Source organism: Phocoena sinus, chromosome 7 (genome assembly GCF_008692025.1).
Source record: "Phocoena sinus isolate mPhoSin1 chromosome 7, mPhoSin1.pri, whole genome shotgun sequence".
NCBI classification, from domain to species: Eukaryota; Metazoa; Chordata; class Mammalia; order Artiodactyla; family Phocoenidae; genus Phocoena; species Phocoena sinus.
Window position 1 is genome coordinate 29,747,065 of NC_045769.1, and position 23,819 is coordinate 29,770,883.

The 23,819-nt window shown below is 37.4% G+C and overlaps 1 protein-coding gene across 1 annotated transcript in view; it reads right to left on the reverse strand.

Moving 5' to 3' along the window:
* The window catches only part of ADAM23 (ADAM metallopeptidase domain 23), a 171,844-nt gene that overhangs the window by 11,864 nt on the left and 136,161 nt on the right, over positions 1-23,819 (reverse strand). Inside the window, exons 18-24 of the mRNA XM_032637474.1 lie at positions 22,720-22,800; positions 17,767-17,817; positions 17,015-17,078; positions 15,645-15,750; positions 12,837-12,956; positions 11,107-11,275; positions 9,004-9,115 (exon numbers count right to left, since the gene is read on the reverse strand). Of these exons, the coding sequence (XP_032493365.1) occupies positions 9,004-9,115; positions 11,107-11,275; positions 12,837-12,956; positions 15,645-15,750; positions 17,015-17,078; positions 17,767-17,817; positions 22,720-22,800 (703 nt within the window). The remainder of the gene's footprint in view (positions 1-9,003; positions 9,116-11,106; positions 11,276-12,836; positions 12,957-15,644; positions 15,751-17,014; positions 17,079-17,766; positions 17,818-22,719; positions 22,801-23,819) is intronic.

A 23,819-nucleotide genomic window follows, 5' to 3' on the forward strand; every position in this document is an offset into this window, starting at 1 on the left:
AATTGGGATGATTTTTTAGAAAACTACCTTTCTTCAAGGAGGAATTTCACATAAATGTATATAGAATTTCTCCTGGAAAAGGAATGTTGCTTCTGTATATAATCCAGTTGACAGACCCAAAGTGAAATTTTACAGGACAAAGTTCTTGTTTTCTCTAAATATTTTACCTCTGTCATATACAAGTAAGTAAGGAGAAATAAAATATTTATTTTCTAACAAGTAAAGAGAAATAAAATATCTTTTCCAGTATTTTAGCTTCCCTTGGGTTAATTAGCTTCACAGTCCATACAGATGGGATATGAGTTAGAAGATCCCAGTCTAGTCAAAGCCCTTCAGTCAAGGGGAGAGAAAGCTTAGGTAATCTTCAACACAAAGTGAGACCTCTGGACTCCCTCCTCTCTTAATGCTAGTTTGGTGCTGAGGTCTCCCAGGCCCGTACTGTACTGTGTGCAGCAACTAATGGGACTAAGGAGGAACGTGTGTGATGTTAGCAACAAGCCCGTGGTTTGGGGAGGTTGAATAGAGTTTATCTGGTGTTTCCTTAAGATACTAGGAAATCATTCCTGGGCCACTGGGGAGGGTTACCACCACTACACTGAATAGAAAAGACAGCATGTGTCAGGTATTTCTGTTATTTGTAAATGCTCTCTCTGTAATTAGACGGGGAAAATATTAGGATAATCTTTTAGTCTACAGATTGGCAATCTCATAAAAGCAATATCCCATGGAGAAATGACAGCTGTTGTGAGGATGTGGATCAAGTACAGAGCAACCTAAATTAAAGCACCAATGAGAAGAGCTGTATTTCTGTGTAGGGCAAGTGGCACACAATATATTTATTTATACACTGGTTATTTTTAAGACAAACGCACCAGATAATTTGCAACTGTTCACTTAAGGTTTGCACTAAATATCTTCCCTTTCTTAAGGCTCCTTGTTTCCAAATATTTATGTAAACTTCTGATTTGAATGATTAACCTATTCTATAAGAAGAAAATAAAGGCAGTATCTTGAATACCTTCTTTTTTAAAAAAAAAATTAAGCTGAAGCCTCCTGTATCACTCTAAATAAATGGAGGAAATATTAGTGGCTACATTTGGATTATCTTTAAAAGGAGCTACAACTGTTGATAATTCCTAGCTGTATACGTGGATCTATTTGGTGAAGATTAAACTTAACAAACTCTCATATAAAAGCATTTTTGTCAATTAGTTTGTCCAAAAAAGTCTGTATCTTAAAATTACTTTTACAAATGGAGGAGCAATGGAAGCTTTTGGACCATTGCCTTAGTTGTGAAGACATCATAAGCACCCCAATATTATTTTATGCCCCACATTGTTCCAGACAGGAGAAGGTTCTCCACTGCACGAGAAAACCACAGGACACAAACACATCCAAATCACACCACAAGGGGCACTACCACGGGGAACACAACAATGAGACAACACATGGGGGAGTCAGATGCCAAGGGTCAGCTCACACGCCAGGAACCAAACAGAAACACTCTGAAACGCAGAAAGATGCTTACTCTATTCCCCACCCTGTGCCTCCAAAAATCACCCCCAGGGCCAGAATGGTGCCGGCCACGGCACCTATTAGCCTGCTTGTGGCCATGCTCACTGTGTGGAGGGAAAACGGAAATTTTTTTAACAAAGGAAATTAATTACACACTGATTTCACTAACATACACATAATCCGTTCAGGAAATGCTCTGAAAGTCAGTTAAAGATTGAGATCTTTGCTTTAAGATGTGAAGTTAAGATCTACATACACATTGCAAATATTTGAGGATGATTGTGAATTTATGTTCAAATTCCACAAATGCTACTTAAAAACATAATCTTTTATAAATACTTTAAATATGGAAATAATCCAATTTGAGTTATAGGTCCTACACGGAGTGAGATAAAATTAAAAATTAAAATCTGTATTTTGGTTATGAAAGTAATAAACCATTACTATGCTTTTTATAAACTTCTCAAACCATGAAATATGCCTAAGAAGCTATATCTTCTTTAAAATTCAGATCTTATTCCAGTTTTGTGAAAATCCTTACAAATTTAAAACAGAATATATTTCAAATGAACCACATTTTTACCTGGAAAGTTACTTTATCTGGAAAAGTGTATCTCAAATAACCTGCAATGTTTGGGACACACATTGTATTGGGACATTTAGCTTTTGTTTATAGTCTCCAGTGTATAAACTACGCGCTGAGAGAAAGTTAGGGTCTCCGGGCAACTGTCTTAACTGCTTCAAACCATGCAGTAGCGGATGGCTGAGTGGAGACACTCCATCCCCGCACATCACGACTTCTGTGAATAGCTTTGGCAGGTTGCAAAACGGGCCTGGAATGAGCACAGGTCCCCAGCGTTCTCTGCATGGGCAAGATGAAGTTTAGCATTGAAGGAGGGAGGCAGGTTATTCAGGGTTGAACGTGTCTGTGCGGCTGTGACTATACATGCAAACCTGTGGACAAAAATGCACTTTAACTCACATTTCTATGTGAATCAAAAGTACTGGCTTCAATCACTTTACCGATGAAGACGGAAATTAGCTTCCACAAGGCTGCATTCACACAGACTGTGTGTTATGGGAAACAAAGAACTATGACTCGAAGTCACAATTTTTTAAGGCTTAATATTGGGCTTGTTAACATTTTGAGCTAAATATTCTCCCAAAGAAGAGAGGGGACCTTGGTGAGCAACTGGGCAATTGCTTCATTTTATCACAGAGCACATAATCTGAGTGAGAGATTCTAGCTTTATCATTAACTAAGCACAACCTGAGTTGTTCTTAAAATAACGAAAAAGATGGGGGACACAACAGAAAACAGAGAGAGTCTATGGAGAGCATTGAGGGGAAAAGAAAGAAGACCAACATATAAGGTGGTGGCAATGTTTTCCAAATATGACAGTACATTATAATTCAAAATAACCTAACTGATGGCTCAGATTTCCAAATTGTGGAGGTAAATATTGGGAAGAAGGGTATTCTAGATCGAGTGCCTTATTTTTTCTTTTTTTGAGTCCTTAAAAAATCATTGCTTTCAGAATACTAAATTAACCAGGATACATCATGTTATCATTTTTTTTCTTTTTTTGCTTAAGTTTTAGGCATTGGCCCTCAGACCCGAAGTACGTGAGAGTACTGTTACCTCGTTAATTCTTATATAAGTTCTATGTGCTAAATTACAGGAAACACACACACATCTCTGTAAAACATAATGATAAATGAATATTTGTTATCTTTATAGTAACTGTATGAATGATGACTAAAAATAGCTATTTTAAAAGGCTTTTTGTATTTGCTATGGATGTAATTTCTCACTGCAGAACCGAGAGAATTAGGCAATCAATCATGCAGGTGTTAGAAACAACCAGAGGAATAAGACTTCTACAGATGCTTCAACTATGTATTCAAGATAAACAGATATAGTCTTTAATCTCCCCTGAGCAAGGACAATTATCTCCAATTCTTAACTGACGAGTAGTCAACACCAAAGCAACATAAAAGTAAGTGGAAAAATAGCTTTTTCAAAGGTATCCTCTCCTGTCTTTGCTCTCCCTCCCTCCCACTACTTTTAATGGTGGTACACTAAAAATATATGTAAAATCCATTTCATTCTTATCAAGATACTTGACAGGGTTATCTCAGTAGGTAGCGACTCAACGTGTTTTCAAACTGGAATGAATTCACTGAGTGGCTCACAGGTGGGTGGATTTGTACAGGGGAAAATATTCAGAAACCAAGGTCTCAGCTGCTCTTCACAGCTACAAAGAGTTTATCTTCTCATTGAAAAAAAAAGTCCTTGGATCTTTAGGGGCCTATGATCTAGTTTCACTTCTGTAAGAATTTATTTATTATGTGACGGTATTTGTTCATTCACTCATTCATTTGTTATCTACCAAATGCCTTTTTTTGGGGGTTCCAGAAAATATGGTGTAAGAGTAAGGGAGCAAACAACACAGTTTGGTTAAAGATTAAGTATAGTATTTATTTCTAATCTTAAATTTTAACAAGATAATAAATCTCTGCAGAAGGAACTTTGGTGCATAGAGTACAAATGATGGCTTTGATGCCTCCTGCCTTTGAAGTATTAAAGGATGCAGGATTATAGCCCCTTTTGGTTCAGTGGAATCACATAGATGATATAATGCAGCTTTTTGTTTCAGAAAGTCTCTAAAAGCAAGAAAAGAAAAAAGCCAATCGCTCAGTTTCAAAAACACAATTTCAAAGTGTCTGAAGCATGACTAGTCTGTGGAAGAATTCTACGTATAAAATAGAAATTCCTAAGAAAAGGAAAAATTTCATAGTTCGTATCTTGATAGTATATACGTCTCAAAGATTCTACCTCTTATCACGTATGATAGCAGGGACGAAGATTAAAAATAATAATAATAATCCAGTAAAAAACAGAAAGAGGAAAACAAAAATGAAAACACACTGCTAAATGTTAATAACATAATGCTTCCTTTGACAAGCAATGGATCAGCTAATAAGCTTAATCATTAGCTGTTTTATTTTTTTCACCCTTTCTACTTAGTACTGCTATGAAAACTAGCAGCATAACTTAACACCCAGCTTTAACTCAGGCTGTGTGAAATAACAGAAAGAAAACATTGGGCTGAAGATCAGGTGATCTACGTTTTATTGTTGGCTCTGCACCTAACTGGCTGTTAACCTTGCTAATTTAGTTTTCTCATTTTTACAACAATGGGTCTGAACTGAATTGCCACTAAGGCCCTTCCATCTCTGATCCGATGACCACTGTCATGATGAAAGGGTCTGACCAAAGCTTCCCAGGACCGTTCTTTGCCCTTATATATATCAATGAAAACATTTGATATGTTCCAGTTTCTTCTCTTTCCTCCTACAATGGTGCTGCAAACCAACCAGTGAGAAAAGTTCCATTGTATTTCATAATAAGCACTGCGCAATGATGCCTACATGTTACAAAAATTACTGGTACTTGACGTGGTTCTCCTTACAGCAGGTGGAAATTCTAGGTCTTCTAAACAGAGTTCAAACATATTTTACCCTTGTAGAACAAACCAAAATAATTTCTTTCAGGGAGTTCAGTGGAAACAGGTTGGGAGAAGAGGGACCCAGAAAAGTCTTCAAATGTAAAATGAATGACAATGTAGAAAACATGAATGAAGTAATATGTGATAGAAAATCTTTTTTAAAAAGTCCTCGCCCACATGGTTTTTGCATTGAGATCCTATTTCTTGTCTTATAGTAATTTTGATCTGAGAGTTGGAGCAAATAGTCTAGCATGCTTTAAACAGTGGGTTAACAGTGGACAACTTTAGCGAGTACAGAGTGACTTCAGTGGCAATACTTTCATGTGTGTTTTTCATCCCTACCTAGAAGGAGAAGTTGAATTTTTATTCTTCCAGGAATGTATAGTTAAAATGAAAGGAATACCCAAAACACATTGGTTCATTTCTGACTTCCTCAAATCAATGGAAACAGAGTCACAGAATTCACCTTTATTTTTTACTAATTTGGTCTTGATCCAACACCAGACCAATTCAATCATGAGAAGGAATGTAGAGCACAAAGTTATAGAGAAAAACTTTGGCACCTCATACAGCTGCTGAACCTACAGTCAAGGAAGTACTGATTGTTTCAATACCTTGAGTTCATTACTTGTTACTCTTCAGCAAGGCAATACAACAAATGGATTCTGAAAAACGGAAAATCAGCACTACATGCACCATTTCACTTCCTTTATATACTCCCAAAGAGAAGGGATGTGATATTTATTGAGTGCCTACTATGTGCAAGGATGTGCTGACTTTTAAATAGTAGAAAATCAATAAATATTTGCTATCTGGATTAAAAAATAGAAGTAAAGTACCTAGTTTCTCTTTTACCATCTTCTTTTTACCAGAATATCAAAAATCTACAGCCAAGTGTTTAAATTTTTATTTCTGTTGTTTCCCATTTTCCTAGTGTATTACTGGAGTTTCCTATAGAGGCTGAAAAGATATAAACGACCGTTATGGATAGAGCCATTATTTCGTTGTTCTAAAATTGCTTGACTTTTCTGGAAACCTGATAATTTATAATAATAACTGCTCTTTGTTTATATCAATTAATGGCTTTTTTTCAAATGAATCAAGATTATTAGAGATTCATGAGGATTTTAGAAATTTTAGAGCCAATTGGTAGGTTTACTCAAATGATTCCACTGTCTTCATTAAGAATTAAAAAAAAAAAGAAAATATGCAATAGGAAAGAAACTTACCAGAATGCTAACATTGATTACCTCTGAGTTGCCAGATTAAGAATGATTTTTATCCTCTTTTAAATCTTTTCTGTATTTTCAAAATTTCCTACAATAAACTTGAATGATCAAAAAGGTTATCTTTAGAAGATAATGAAAACTAGCACCACATGAAATGGGAAGACAGCAAAACAAAACAAAAGGCAGCTATGGATATTCTCTCCTCTAGAATGTAGTCGTTTACTTTATGCTTCCAAGTAAGTTTTCTAGGCACAGGTGAGTGAAGGAACGGAGGATAGAGAGAACCAGACAATTAATTATCCCCTATCCTACATAATGAAAAAGGACAAAGTCGAAGCCACTTTAGCTCTGCTCATCTGTTCAGGCATCCTTATACATCACTTGAGGAAACAGCATCTAGATCTTTAAGAGAATCACAGACATGCTATGGCGAGAAAATTTGGAAAGAATGAATCTCTCCTTCTTGTCAGAGCCTAAATCTTCTCTAAATCTAAGTTCTGAAGGTGGATCCAAGAATTTTTTGTACTAATTTTAAAGTAACGAAAGACTAAATGTAAAAGTGGAATTGGTTCCTTTTTAGAAATAGAAGGAGAACAGAAATAGACTGTGAGGGTGTGCTTGTGATTCTTAGAGAATCTTAATATCACGGCATATTAAGCAAACTCATGAGAAGTGTTTTAACACACCCACTCCTACTGAACATTACACATGCACCCAAATCAGCCTAAATCTCTTCAGGAATTGAGGACTATGGAACTTCATACGCTTTCGAAGTCATAGTTTCCTATATGGGCAATACTGAAGCTCAGAGAGGTTAAAGGCACTTTCATCCAAAACTAAGCAGATCAAAATGACACTATTTCTATGTGTATTTTTCCTACCTGCAGGAAAAAAAAGCATGATAGTTATTTATAAACTACTGTTAGCAGTACCATGAAAACGAAGAACCTGATATACAATGCCCATTGGTGTACAACATTCGTTCTAGTAATTTTTTGGTTTCTCAGGTACAAGGCTATAGTAAGCCTACTGTAACTGATGACTTCTCTAGATCTTTGAAAATCATAAAATGGGTTGGGAATGGGAAGAATGGTGAGAAAGTGACTATACTTCACTATCTGAAATATGAAATCTGAAATATGAAAGTGACTATCATATTTATGATGACACAGGTTACATTATCACACGATGTAAAAAAAGAGAATAGGCCTGAGTTTGGGCACTTGGGTCCTGGTCCCAGCCCTGCCTCTGGTTACCTGAGTAACCATAGTATGTCACCTGACCTCAGGGGCTGAGAGTTCCCATCTACAAAATGTGGGTGGTTCCAGTCAGAATGGCCATCACCAAAAAATCTACAAACGATAAATGCTGGAGAGGGTATGGAGAAAAGGGAAACCTCTTGCACTGCTGGTGGGAACATAAATTGATACAGCCACTATGGAGAACAGTATGGAGGTTCCTTAAAAAACTAAAAATAGAACTACCATACGACCCAGCAATCCCACTACTGGGCATATACCCTGAGAAAGCCATAATTCAAAAAGACACATGCACCCCAATGTTCACTGCAGCACTATTTACAATAGCCAGGACATGGAAGCAACCTAAGTGTCCATCGACAGATGAATGGATAAAGAAGATGTGGCACATATATATATACAATGGAATATTACTCAGCCATAAAAAGAAACAAAACTGAGTTATTTGTAGTGAGGTGGATGGACCTAGAGACTGTCATACAGAGTGAAGTAAGCCAGAAAGAGAAAAACAAATGCCATATGCTAACACATATATATGGAATCTTAAAAAAAAAAGGTTCTGAAGAACCTAGGGGCAGGACAGGAATAAAGACGTAGACGTAGAGAATGGACTTGAGGACACGGGGAGGAGGAAGGGTAAGATGGGACAAAGTGAGAGAGTGGCATGGACATATATATACTACCAAATGTAAAATAGATAGCTAGTGGGAAGCAGCCGCATAGCACAGGGAGATCAGCTCGGTGCTTTGTGACCACCTAGAGGGGTGGGATAGGGAGGGTGGGAGGGAGACGCAAGAGGGAGGATATATGGGGATATATGTATATGTATAGCTGATTCACTTTGTTATACAGCAGAAACTAACACACCGTTGTAAAGCAATTATACTCCAATAAAGATGTAAAAAAAAAAAAATGAGGGTGGTTCTAGATGGCCACTGAGACTCCTTCTAACTCTAAACTCCTTTTAATGGCTGGTTAAAACAAAGTTCCAGATCTTTCACGTTTTCCCTTTGAAGTATTAGAGGTCTGTGAAGTATTCCAATTTCTTCCTAATCAAAAGTGTGCTTAAACAGAGCATGGAAGACTACAACTTCCTTCTGGAAGGACTCAAGAAGTGAGGAATGACCAGAGTCTCATGTCAATGAAAAAGAGTTTATCTATTAAAAACACTGGCATAGCTTAGACAAACTATAAAATGATCAACATTTGTGATTATGGAAGAAGAATGAGGTTTAAAGGAAAGAAAGGAAATTGGTGTATTTACTTCTTCCCAAGCTCAGCTCTAGGCTAACGGGTAACAAACATTTTTTTTCAATGTTATATTACAAGAACCCTTAATTCTGTAGTGATATGAATCATACATTTTAACGGCAAAAAGAGATTTTCTTATGTGTCTCCTGTCAAATCTATGAAGTTGTTATATTGGCGCCACTGGAAGAGTACCAATGAATTCAGTGTGCAAGGAACTGAAACCGAAATCACACAAACCCTTGGGTCCTTCGTCCTTCGGGGGGTGCAGGCTCCTAACTGGATCCCGGATACTGCAGTCTGTCCCTGCCCAGGTGAAATCACAGATGCAGGTGGCTTCATTACTGCACACCTGTGAAGAACAAAGAACAGAGATGCGCCATTTTCACTGCACTTGGTGGAATAATGGTGATAAATGTAAAAGGGACATGGAACAAGGCAGAGGCTTTAAAACCCATTGGGAATTTAAAAAAATTTCCCATGGTTTTGAATACTAGACAAGGGGAAACAATGTATAGATCCAATAGTTGGATGATGGTTTTTTTCAGTTAATTATAGAAAAATCAAGAATAAAAGGAAGAAGTTTTTAAATTAAATGTTAATTACTCGTGTTGATATTATTTAAGTACACAAATGTCTGACAATGTAGAAACATATATGCTTAATTCAAGAAATTAAGCGATACTGGGTTTAAAAGGCATTGCCAGAGATTAAATACCTGGAGGCATAAATCACCAATGCACTGCATTATCTCACCACGCTCAACACAAAAGTCATTAGGTGGCACTCGGCCAGCCAAACACACACCCTCCCACCTTCCCTGCCTGCCCGCGGTATCACTCCTCTCTCAGTCAGCCAGGCTGAAGACCATCCTAGAGCGATCTCTGTCCCTTTCTCTTCCTCTGGGGACCAAGCAGCATGCTGGAACGGATGTGTAATTTAGATGAAATAAATAACCATCCACAAACTAGAGACAGAGTAGGTTAAATCCTCATCTGCCTGTGAAATACATTCGCAGATAGATTATTTAGAGATGATAAAATCGAATTTAGGCTTATTGGAATAAGAGCTTTTTAATCTGAAATGACATAACACCATGATTATGATTAACAGGCTGAATTTAACCCTTTTTTTAACAAGATAAAAAAGTGGGGGGGGTCGTAGAGACTCATGGGCCTTTTTAAAGCAATAAATTTTATGCTTTCAGAACAATAACTGAATAACTGAGAGGTCTGCCCAGTGCTTTTACTTTACTGTAGCAATTATTGAATATTTACTACATTTACTATGTGCTGGGTACTTATGCTCAGTGCTTTGTGTATAGCATCTCATTTAATACTCACACTAGCACCCTGATGGCTGAGAGAGGTTGAGTGACTTGCCCAAAGTCACTGGGATAGAAAGAAGCAGAGCCAGGATTCAAACCCAGGATTCTTTCTAGCCACAAAATCCATGCTCTTGATCACTAGGCTGTACTGCCTCTCAGTGAGCCTATGATTTCAACCAAACACGAAATCATAGTCATTGGGCATAAGCTTCTTATGTCTTTCTACCTTGTTCTATGACATATCACCTGTTTAGCTATCTATATTTTGGATTATTTTTACCTTCATTGCAGCATCTTCCTTTGAGATGATCACGCTGAGTTTCTTCATGTCTGTTTTTTCCATTTCAGAAGGCTGCTTAAATTCTGAACTACTTTTCTTTTACTAAACCCAAGTTAAATAATTATTAAAATGTGCTTTTAAGTATTAAACCTCGGTTTGCCAGGAAGCATCTGCCCAAACACTTTGTGCATAGAATTAAAGCTACATGCAGTTGTGAGTAGAGAGTCCATCTTCTCTTTGGCTGCCAATGGTCCAAGCATAACCGTACAACTTTAAACACGTGAATTATAGCTGTGATCCAACCTCTAGTCTAGTGTGATCTTTCACACATAGATACTCAGTATGCATGTTGAGTAGCCGGAAGGCAGTTACTGAGAGGGTGTAAATTATTGTGAATGGTACAAAGCAGTCACATGGGGTCTACAGTTTCCTTAGGAACCACATCAATTTTCTTCCAACCCCTTGGATGCCAAGCTATCTCTAGAGACTGCAGTGACTACAAATAGCCAGTGGTAAAAGAAACAACAAAAATAAAACCATATCAACACATATAGGAGTTATTCTTAGCAGATAAGGATACTAAGGAAATAATCATAGTCAGTGCATAGATATTAACAACAGTCATGGAAGGAGAATGGCTGAACTGGAAGTCCAACCACTGTGAAGCTGGAGGATGCCAGACAATGTTTGGTATCCTCCAACTTCAGGTTTGGGCTGGACACTGATGCCTACTTACCCCATGGCCGGAACAGACTTTACCCTTGGAATCGAGAGGGCAGCTGCTCATATTCAGGGCCTGAATCTGTAGGCACTTCCGATCTAAACACATCATAGATGGGCCACATGGCGTTCCATCTTCTACATAGCCCACATCTGTATCATCATCTAAAACCACATGAGCACCACTAAAAAGAGAAGAATAGCCATACAACCATTAGCACCAGACTTAGAAATACAACATCAGCATGAATGAGGTTTGCTCTTTAGGAAACTGAAGAGGCTGTCAGAGGACATGGATTTCTTCTAGCATTTCTCTACTTTTCTCTTCCTTTCCCCCTCTCCCCACCTCCCCTAAATAAAAGAAACCGTCTTTCACTATCATTATTACACTGCAGTTCATCAGAACAAAAAAAATGTCATCTGCACAAAGTGTGTTCTAAATCTTCCCTTGTTTTCAAGACCAACATTAAAACTAGGGGAGAGGTGTGCATACGAACAAGACGAGCAATCTTATCATTAGCTCTTCAAGACTTTCAGCTGTCTCACGATGCAAAAAGGCAGATGTTGAGCATAAATAGCAAATGAAAATATTTTTTAAATTATTACTTTAGAGGATTGGACTATTCATGATTGAAAAAAATAAGCCGGTTCCTCTCTATTGATACATATAATTCTAAAATCTCAAAACAAAGGACAGCTTGAATTTGAATAATAATCAATGTTATAATTACTAATTAAGTACCTTGCTGAATATTTTTAAAAGATGCTAGTTTAGAATAAAACAATATAATTTAACAAGGTTGTTGTATCTAAAGACATGCAAAAATTTACACATTCAAAGGAAGCTTCTGTGCATCAAAGGAACTAGATCTGAGGACTACAAATTTATTCCAGGAAGAATCTTATTGTCTATGACACTGTTAGAATAGCCTTTAGAGCCATTTAAAAGACAGAAAATCAGCAACCATTTGACCAAGACAGCAATATCCAATTTGGTTACCCAATCAATTTACTAAATTCTATTCAAAATTACTTTGGGATGTTTCCAAATCTTTCATTCACTCATATAAGATGAAGGTTTGCTATTTGGGGAATACTAGGGATAAACATTGCAGACCCTGAAGGCAATTCTGTAGGGGGAAATCCCAAAAGTCTTTTGGGCAACGACATTTATCATCTGAATGAGGGCATAGCATCTTAGAATTACGACTACTTTAACGGGAACAATATTTATTTAAAATATAATATGACTCCCAGTGTTCAGAAATAAGCCTCATATCTTCTGTGCCTTGTACTCACAGATAACTGGACATCAAATGTCTGACTACAGCTATAAATAATATTTTAGTGTATATTTTCTATATGTGATTAGGCATTAATTAAGCCATCTTCTAAACCAGACACATGCTACATAGAGTATAGCTTAAATTCTTTATTTTTTGTCACAAAAAATAAAACACACAGTGTTCAGAGAGTGACATATTTCAATGCTCAAAACTTCAATCATGTGTCAACATGAATACCATAAAATTCTACTTTTAAGATTATAATTACAAGGAATGTCTCCCTACTAATAACTGGTATAATTTTTAAGCAAATATAATTTGCAAATCAGTATATAACTTTGTTTTTTAAATGACTTTCAACATGCACGGTGATAATAAAATCTAAGTTACCATTTCCCTTGATTTTTCTAAATTTGTAATTCTCGCGATTCATTAGGTTTTCCAACATTTAATGTGTTACCTGCAGTCAATCACCCGGCCTTGGTGGTAGAAGGAAGTTGGGATGATCTCACCCTGAAGTTGACCAATACGTGGAGCTCGAGTAAGATTGGTACAGAGTAAAAATCCACAGAACACATCGCTGAACATATTTTTTTTTTAAAAAAAAAAGAAGAACAAGACAGGAGGAATCAAACTGAAAAAATCGAAACTATTCAGTCTATAAATATTTTTAAATGGGAAATATTCCCTTTTCTTCTAAATAAAAGCATTTGTTCAGATATTGTTGGTTGGCGAAGACTCCCTCCTTCCTTGCTAACAGGATCACAGTTTCTTTGGGGTAGCAAAGGGCCCAGCCCTGAAAGATGGCTCATGACTGGTGTCTGAGTTCATCATGGCACCCCCATTTGCTACACCCACTTTCCTAGCCATCCCTCCTTCCCACCTCCTGGAGGTAAGAGCGGCCCCTAGGTGTTGAGATGTGAGGAAAAGGCAGCTAGGGATTGCTGGGGAGAATTCTGTGCTCTGGATGAAAGGTTAGAGCCTGACAGGGAGAAGACCTTTTGCTCCTACCTCTGCTTCCTGCCTTTGAGTGTGGAGCCTTTGCATTTGCCTTGCAATCGTGAATTCACAAATGTAAAGACACAAATTGAACATGCTAAGCATTACAAAGAAGAGGGGCAGAAATCATCTGGGTCCTAGGCGACATTGTTAAACGACTCACCCACCATGAGGGCACCTACCTCCAGCGAAGTAAACAATGAACTCCTTAAAAAATGTGCAAAGAATTAAAGTGGCACATCACAAAAAAGGACATCCATGTCCAAGAAATGCATGGAAATGTACTAACTTCCATTTGTAATCAGGAAAATACAAATTAAAACCACAATAATAAAGCAGTTCACGCCCAGCAGAATACATAAAAGTAAAATGTCTGATAATACCAAGTATTGGTGAGAATGAAGTACAACAAAATTCTCATATACAAATTCTCGATGGTAGGGTTTACTAGTACAACCATTTTAGAAAAGAGTGTCACATCATCTGGTAGCACTGAAAATATACATCCCCTATGACTTAGCATTTTTTCTTCCAGGAAAGGCCTTAGAAAAGTATGTGCAAATGTGTGCTAAGTTACATGTATCGGAATGTTCACAGCAGCATGGTTCCTAATAGCCAAAACATGGAAACAATCTAAATGTCTGTCAACATAGAATGGAGAAACAAATCAAGGTATATAAATATGAATGAAAATGAAACAAATGAACAATAAATATGAACCAATAGCTACACATACCATGGAAAACTCTTAAAATAATGAACTTAAGCAAAATACAAAATAATACCTGAGATATGATTCCTTTTATATAAAGTTACTGAAACTTTAGGCAAAATATACTGTTTAGGGCTGAAAACTTGGGCAGTAAATCTCTAAAGAAAAGAAAGAAAGCAATTGCCCGAAAAGTCAGGATGACAATACCTCCAGCAGAGAGACATAGGCACTGTGAGGAGGAAGGATACATTTCTGGAATGTTCTACTTATTGATCCACATAGGGGTTACATGAGAGTTCACTTCACATTTATTTGGCAAAATGTATATTTGTATATTAATCACTTTTCTATGTTATATTTCCCAGTTTTTTAAAGTTTAAGAAAACATGCATTTATTTTCTTTAACTCATTGGTGGTTGGCTATTCTACTGCCAAGTATTCAAAAGTTATCTTCTACAATGATCTGATACAATGCCTCCCAACTTTTTGAATTCACAGAGGCACAGAGAAATGATCAGATTTGTCTATGACACTGATTTAATGAATGAAGCTAATCAAATCCAGAGGTGTCCAACCCCATGGATTTTGACTATTTTAGTCCCCATTTCCTCCCTGGCACCTCGAGGACTGAACAGATCAGAACATCTATAACTCACTCATGAGACATCAGATGGGAAGTTCTGTTCTGTTATTTTGGTTTAACTTTAAATTTAAAGGTAGGCCTCATCTACCATCAAAGACTACATAGAATGGCAAAGTTTCCTAAAGTACGTTAGAGACCATTAACTAGAGAAATAAAACTTCCCTTAAATCCTCGCTCTGCTTCAAAATGGGAGAAGAATCCTCACTGTTATGGAAGGAGAACGGAGGAGCTTTGGTGTATCACTTAGTGGTCCCATAGATCCAAGTCATTGAGTTAACCTTAATAAACTATTAAATCACAAGTTTAACTTTCCTCACCAAATCAAGGGAAAATACTACCAACGTGCTCTGAAAGTATCTCACTTCCTGAGTAAAGATGCCTCCAATATGCACTGACTAGCTACTTTTTAGAAGGGAAAACAAAACTCTAATACAGACATTAGATGTTTAATTAAATCAAATGGTGTTACATTCGAGAAATAATTAAGTATATATATTACTTCACTTTAAATGGTCCCTCAAATTATATATACAGGCTATATCTTTTGCTTGTAGAATTCCATGTATACTAGTACATTCATAGGCCTTTTCTGCTAGCAAAAGTAGAGCATTAAAACCCACTATTAACTTAAAATGCCTTGGCAAAGTATCTCTTCAAAACAAGCTTCAAGTAAAATACAGCATGCAAGAACTTTTCTGAATTTTACAGAAGTGGTGTGAGTCTGTACCACAGAAATAGTTTAGTTCATAGCCATTTGCCTCTAGCTATACTAACGTATTTTTAAAATCCATACTTTAAAATTTTAAGTAGTCCAATATTTATTAAAAAATCAGTAACATTTATTTTGTGCTCATTTTACATTTGGACCAGGGTTTCCAAGTCCACTCACTACACTCCCAGAGCTGACCACTCACTGTTTACTGCACTGGATCCATCGGTCTCCATCCTTCCCGCAGTTGCCTTTCTCTGTGCCTTCTGTATTCAGCTTTTCATAACAGAATTTGTCAGACCCCGAAGCCTCTTTTGGAGATGAGCAAGAAAAGAGAATTAATTTTAGTTCTCTTTGCTATCCATAACTGGGAGGGTGCCAGTAAATATTTTAATGACTGATGTTTCAGAAAAAGGAAAAAAATTCCTAATTTGTAGCACTTGCCAATTTCCATAGTGTAAATTTCCAGTGTAATACATGGCTAATTTCAAACTAAGACTATGATGTCAACTGGCTTCTAAAATTCCTGAAAATTTAACCAATGGCTCTTATAAGCTAAGGACAGCTCCAACACACCATTCTTTTTAACTTGGGAGACAAAGTTATTCCCAATTCTTGGTGGTGGGCTTGAGGGTGGGAGGTAGGATTAATCATCAGCAGGAAGTAGTGAAGTGACACAGAGAAAACTAATATCATTCCTAATCCTGCTTTCTATTAATATCAGTAGGCATTATAAAGTCTGAGCTCATTGAGATTTTACATTGGCACATGGATTTTGATATTTAAACCTTTTTAAAAGACAAAAATGCCTCTATTATCTTTCCCTTGTCAAAACTGAAGCACTGAAAGTAAATCTTTCAGTTAAATGACATTTGCCAAACACTGAAATCACTTGTGCATGGGTCCTAGTCTCCTTTTGCATGCTTTCTTTTCCTGGTGGGTGACCCAGCCTCTGCCAGCAAGGCAGAGCCATTTCTCTCTCTTCCGGCCTGGCCCTCATGAACTGAAGTTCACTGGCGAGGCACTACAAATGTCAGGAAGAGAATATGTGTACTGACATGTAGGGAATGTACTGAGAAGCGCGACCATGTACCCGAATCTCTATCTGTCTGCATCTCAAAAAGTACTTGTGTTTCTTCACTTCAAACTGAGATAATCAATTATAGAATTTAAAAAAACAACAACAAAAGTCTGGTTCTATCCTAGGGTAAAAGAACAGAAAGCTAACTTGAGGGGGTGAATGTTAAATCCAAGGTACAAAGAAAATCAGCCAGTGGCTGGATAATAAGCATGACCACTGCACTCAACCCAGTCTTTGCAGGTGGGTGTAGCATCCCTTCTGTCACAGCCACAATCACTGATTGGCACTTTTTGGTTCAGGTGACAAGTCCCCAACATTAGCAGTTGTTTGCTGTGGTTTTGTGACTAAGATTCACCATTCTCTTCAGCCTTTTCTAGTTGTTTGTTTGTTTGTTTTTTAATCACCCCAAGCTGTATATCTCTTTCAGCAAGACTGGCAGTGAAGAATATTAAGAGAAACCTGTGTGTGACCAGCAAGCAGGAAACATGACCTACTTGTTCCCCAGATGTACTGACACTGGTTATCCCGTGTCTTGCACTCCCCGTTGTAGCAGCGGCCCTGAGGACAGAACATATGTTATGAGGCACATGCAGCCAGTTCCATTTTCCCCAAAACTCTCACTGCAAGGTCTCCTTTTCATTGTTTCAGACAAACTTGTTTTCTTTTTCATTCGGTACCCTAATACTTTCACAGTGAAAATAAAAACCATAAACATCTTAAGAGAAGCATAAGAATGACAGTTAAAATTTAAAACACAAAACATACCTCATAGTACAGCTCTTCAAATCCAACTAACTGTCTAAATTTTTTAATTTTATGAGAAAAAAATTGAGACATTTCTTTGGGTGATACCAATATGATTTTTAGCTTTTTTTGCATGTGAATGGTTAGGATATAACATAGCTTCAGGGAAAAAAAAACCCACATTACAACAGATTACCATATTTTTCCATCAGAGACAGGCTGAAATGATTAAAAGATAGTCACAACTCAATAAATTAGGCTTCTAATTCTTCAGCCATTACATTTTTTTCCTCACCCTCAATCTGGACAGTTTGTACCCAGAGATAAATATAACATGTTTGTATTTTATACGACATAAAGCAACTCTGAATTAGAAGACCACTGCAATAATTTACTGTTGTTTGAATTGCAATTCCCTATCAAAATTACATTTATCAAAAAAAAACACCTTGAAATCTAATCTTTTTATAAAATCCCATTTAAAACCTACAGCCCAGCATACCTGATTTTGATTGCATGCATATCCATCTTGCTTATGAAGATTTGGTGGGCACTGAAAAATATAACCTTTTTAGTTAACACTCAGCATGTGAAGTATATTCAGATTATGTGTACAATATATTAAAATGCAAAAAAAAGTAAGCGTGATTTTATTATTGTGAATTGTGTGCTACATTCATATCAGTAAAAGTTATGATAAGTATTTTAAAAATGCAAGCATGGTGACTCTATAATTAGGAAAACATGAGTAACTCTTTGAGTAGGTCATCCAAATTTATTCTGCAATTATTGGTAAAAATGAATCAATCAATTAGGTCCATACAGTGGGTGCTTTTTATGTTTCTCCGTTTTCCATGAGATGGGCTAAAATAATAATTTACGTTCACTTGCCTGTGGAGTTAAAAGTAGAAGGGATTAAAATGGATAATGAAGGGAACAAATCAGCCTGTTATGCAGGAGTGGACACGTTCAGGAGCTAATTTACAAGACTTCGCTCAGCCCTGTGAAAATGTCAAATTTGCATGTGACACCCATGACGCTCACCTCAAGGCCACATTACTGAGAAAGAAGAAATACACTGCCCTTCAACTCAATATAAGTGCTGTATCTCCATTACATTTCTGACCTGTTGAACTACAGATTTGTTACTAGAGCAATCATGATGTGACAGTTCTTTCTTTTTCCAGGTCTATTTATCAAATCATTTTTTATAAGGAAAAATAAGGAAAATTTCATTTTCCCCCAACATTACCCTGAGTAAATTAAAATTTTTACTTTCTGTGTGTCTCATTTACCACATTTAAGAGAGCTAAAAAAATTAAGTCAAGGCTCTGCTACAGCATTCAAAACAAATACAAAAAGGGAAAAAAAAATACATGGGCGTGGCAAGTGAATAAGAAACATAGCAATACCCACTGAGGTCCTCCCTTAGTTTTCACCTTCTCAGTAAATGACAGTCCCACTCTTCCAACTGTTCAAGGCCAAAACCATGGAGTCATCCTATGTTCCTGTCTTTTTCTCACACTCTCCTTCTATTCCATGAACAAATCTTGGTAGCTTCTACCTTTAAAGTATAATTGCAATCTGACTTTTCTCCATTTCCACCGCTAATGCCGGGTCCACACCACCACCATCTCTCACCACCATCTCTCTTCTCTCTGATGATGCAACAGCCTCCAACTGATTCCCCTGCTTCCACTCTACTCTCCTTATAGGCTATAGAGCCACCAGAGTGTACCTTGAAAAACCTAAACCACCTCATGTTGCTCCTCTGTTGATGGCTTCCCCATCTACTCACTGGCCTTCCAAGTTCATCATGATCTGCTCCTGTGCCAGCCCCATCCTCACCTTCATCTCTCTGACCTCATTCCTACTCTCTGACTCGACGTGAATGTACCAGCCATGCTGCCACCCCACGGCCTTTGTCCTTGCTCTTCCTCCAATCTTTCCCCCAGATTTCTGCCGGGCTTGCTCTCTCACCTTTTTTAGGACGTTGCTCAACTATCAGCATCTCAGAGAAGCCTTCTCTAACCATGCTCTTCAAAACCGTAACCTCCTTCCCCATGCTGGCATCCTCTGTTCCCCGTTCCCTATTTTTTTTCTTCTCCATAACATGTATCACCAACTGAGGATCCGTGTATTTTACGTATTTGCTTGTCTTTTGTCTGCATCCTAATGCGAGCACCATGCAGGCAGGGATTTTCTGTCCCTGCTGCCTCCCCAGCACCTAGAACAAAACTGGCTCAATTATAATTGAGACGGTGCTCAATGACTATTGGCGACTGAGAAAATAAATAAATGACCCACACAGATACGATTAAGTTCTTCTATTCTGCAACACCAAGGTGTTTGTCATGGTCACTACAGAAAGGTAACAGAACTAATTTAGAAGTGCGAAGAAGCAGTAACTTAGGAAGGAACACATCGAGATTAAATGCTTTGGTTCTACATCTTTCTAAAGAACAACTGACTCTCATACAAGCTTTCATTCAACCTAATGGTAACTCTTCAGAAGATGTAATTATCAGCATGAGAAGCTGGTTTACTGGACCAACTGCCCAGAAACAGAGATCCCTGGGCCTCTTTCATCCAAAGCCACTCAAAACACCATCATTTTCTTATTAATCAACTAACATTAATTATTCACTTACTCCGAGATGAAAACAACCAAGCCGGACAAAAATGCAAAAGAAATGTTGCTACTAGAATAGGTACATCAGGGGCTAAACAATTTTCATATTTGACTTTTGTGATGTTTCAAGAGGAAAAAACTAGTAGGAGTCACTAATTAGAGAAAAAAAGCTCTTGTTATAAACTGTCACAGCTGCATGGAAGAAGATTTCTAATCAATCTATTCTTCGTTTAGGCTAATAAAAGTCACTTGCCTATCACTGAAATGTTCAACAAAGGAAATTACGGATGTCTCTCATTGTCTGGAGATATTTAAAGCAGAGGGACCATAAATCTGTGTACTTTATTCTGCCTGTGAGCAGAGCTCTGGATTCGGTCTCTAAATGCCATTTGAGCCCCCAGTTTTATGCTGTGCAGGAAGGTCCAGTTGAGGCCGGCTTTCACAGTGCGATAGCCTTTAAATGTACTTATTTTGAAGTGTGCTATACTCCCATTTTGATGACATATTTCATAGTACTAACAAAACACATTCCCCACATCTTTAAAAAAATATCTTTATTGTAAAGTCTATGGCAATTCAAGAGTTAAAGGTTGAAATGAAAAAACTATACTTTTAAAAGAACTGAACACACAGAACCAAAACCATATATGATGGGTATAAAAATAGCATTATTCTACAAAACTAAAAATATAACTCAGCGAAACGGTATATCAAGAATGTCAGTACACTTGTCATAAAACACTGAATCCACAATTCTTACATTCTGCCACTATATTATTTAAAAATTGCAGAGAAACCTATTTACATATTTATATATAAAAACAGATATGCATAAAAATCACAGAAGAATAACAGCCTGGATAGAGTTCACTGTACCATTCCTTTGTACCATATCCACTTGAATCGAGCCTCAGATGATACATATCGAAACCTTCAAAAAGGTTAATTAGGAACCTTTGTTTTCCCCTCCTCACGTTTCCTTCCAGGGAGGGGAACTCAGTGTAACTCCAGTTACTCTCTGCTCCTGTACTCGATTCTCCAGGCAGGTAGAGTGAACGGTTGGGTTAGTTGGCTGGCTGATTTGATAAACTTGAGAAGAGTAACTTGGCCTTCTGGCCCGGTCCTGCCATCCTTCTCCTGCCTACTCACATAAATCATTCTCTCTCTATTGCTCCTCCATGGCATACAAGGCAAGGGCTGGCTCTGCACCGACAGGTCATTCCAGGCCCAATTTTGTCAATAACATGTTGCTATAGCCTGAGTCTGGGATCTATAAAGAGGCCCATTTAGCCCTCACACTAAGCTATGGCTTTCAACTTGGCTATTTGCAATAGCAAAAATGATATTTTGGCTTCTAACTGTACTCTATCAGAAGCCCTACCTGGCAATAGGTAATTCCACTCCTGAGAATTTGTCCTAAGGTGCTAACTCCAAACAAGAAACACTCTTAAAAATGCATAGAGATTCACGACCGTATTAATCATAATAATGAAATACTGCCAACAATCTAAATATCTACCACCACCGGATGTAGAAGTTACTGGTAAATCCACATGGCAGACTTTCATGCAAATGTAAAGAGGATATCTATAAAAACTGTGTCACAGCATGGGTAAATGCTCTTGAAATAACGTTAGAAAGAAATGAAGGTAGAATGAGGTCAAAAATTCTTACCAAGCCCCTCCCTGCCTGATTCCCGACTTCCTCTCTGACTTGTTTCCACTATTCCCCAGCTATCCCTGCTTTCATTCCACCTCTTGAAGAAGCCATGCTTCTGTACTCACTGGGGTTTTTTGCATTTATTTGCCTTTCTCCATCCAGCAGAATGCAAGCCCCATAAGAGCAAGGACTTTTCTATTTCAATTCCTCCCATATCCCAGCATTCACAGCAGTGCTTGTCACAGAGCAGGGGCTCCACAAATGATCATTTGAATGACAAATAAAGACATAAAACAACACGAGATAAATGTTTAAAAATTAAAGAAGGAATGCCGGAAGGCAACCTTAATGATAACGTGATAATTTTAATGTGAAGAAGATCATGCCAAAGTGTGTGGGCCATGAAGCCAGGGCTTCAAAACTGGAGCGAGACGGTGACAGAGCTCAGGAAGGGAGTCTTCTGCTCCCAATCCCATTTCAACCACAGCAGTGCTACTCTTCCCAGATTTCTACATTGGGCTTCCATCCAAAATTTTGTTGGTAAGCTGGGACGAAGTGAGAGAGTGGCATGGACATATATACACTACCAAATGTAAAACAGATAGCTAGTGGGAAGCAGCCGCATAGCACAGGGAGATCCGCTCGGTGCTTTGTGACCACCTAGAGGGGTGGGATAGGGAGGGTGGGAGGGAGATGCAAGAGGGAGGGGATATGGGGATATATGTACACGTACAGCTGATTCACTTTGTTATACAGCAGAAACTAACACACCACTGTAAAGCAATTATACTCCAATAAAGATGTAAGAAAAAAAAGAAAGGGTTTTGTGGCTTAAAAATGCTTGAAAATAGCTTTATCAGTGTGAGGGTACTGTTTTAGATGTGGGGACCAGGAAAGAAAAATCAATTCGTTGGATATAAGCAATATAAAGGGAACTAATTACGAAGGGGAAATTTGGAAGAAAAGAGATTTTTTAGGTCCAAAAAACCACAATAAACGTTCCTAAAATAAAGGCATGGGAGGAGCTAGAAATTACTAGAAAACAGAGCAAAACAAAACAAAAACAAAAGAACCAAATCATATTCACACACGTAATCCAAACTGAAAGCTTTACAATATGTATTTGCAAGTAAGATGCATTACCTAAAACTCAGTTTGCCATACCTGGCCAGAGTCTCCAGTGCAGTATTCGGTAATATCACACCCATTCACAGCATCCCGACATTCATACCCTCGCGGCTGAAACTGCAAATCAAAACTCAATATTAGGAACCAGTATTAATTAATATTTCAAAGAGTTAACATTCTTATATTCACCAACAATCATGACATCCTTTCATAACCACCGCCAAACTCTTTTTATGAATCAGCAAGATAGTTCCAGGATAAAGATAATACCCAAATACTACTCTGTGTAGTAAACATGAATCATTAACCAAGGCATTACATGTTCAGATTTCAAAATCCACTATCTCAGAGTATTATTTTTGGGAAACATTGCGATGACAATTATGCAAAGAAGAAACACTGGTGTGGCTTAAGACAAAAGAACAGAACACTAAAACATAAATATTTAGGATCTCTCTGAAGACTGATATGCACACCCAACCTGCGCTGATTTACCAACTAGCTTGGATATTAGTCTTGCTTTAGCTAAATATACACAGGCAGATTTCAATTAATTCATATGAATTTCCTTCAGTGATGCCAGTGAATGCCTACTGAATACAAGGCACTTTGTTTCTCTGGGTGGTGGGTGGGTAAAAGATGAAGGAAAGAGTCCATCATCTTCAAGCAATTATAATCTGGTTGGGGACATAAGCAAGTACAAACTAAGCTAGAATCGCCTAGATTACCACATGCATAATCCCTTTGGTGTTGGATAAAATTAAATCATATACTTTTATGGTTTTAAAGGATATTAGAGATTTTATAGATGAGAAAAAGGAAAATTTTAAAAACGTTTTTTTAAAAAATTAACCAGAGGTCTCTAAAGATGGAAGTAACTGTGTGTCCACACATACACAAGTTGTGCATATACACATATAAACATACATACATACATACATATATTACCTCCTTATCTAGCTTTCTTGCCTTTATAAGTGATTTAAAATATCAAATGTAAAAACATGAGCACTAGGTTTTCTGCTCAGGGTCTAAAATAAATTAGGATGTGTTTTAAAGAAAAAGGTTATAAGTAGGGCTTATTAGAAAAAGACCACAAGAATTGTCCCTCTTCTATTCAACTATTTAATTTGGTT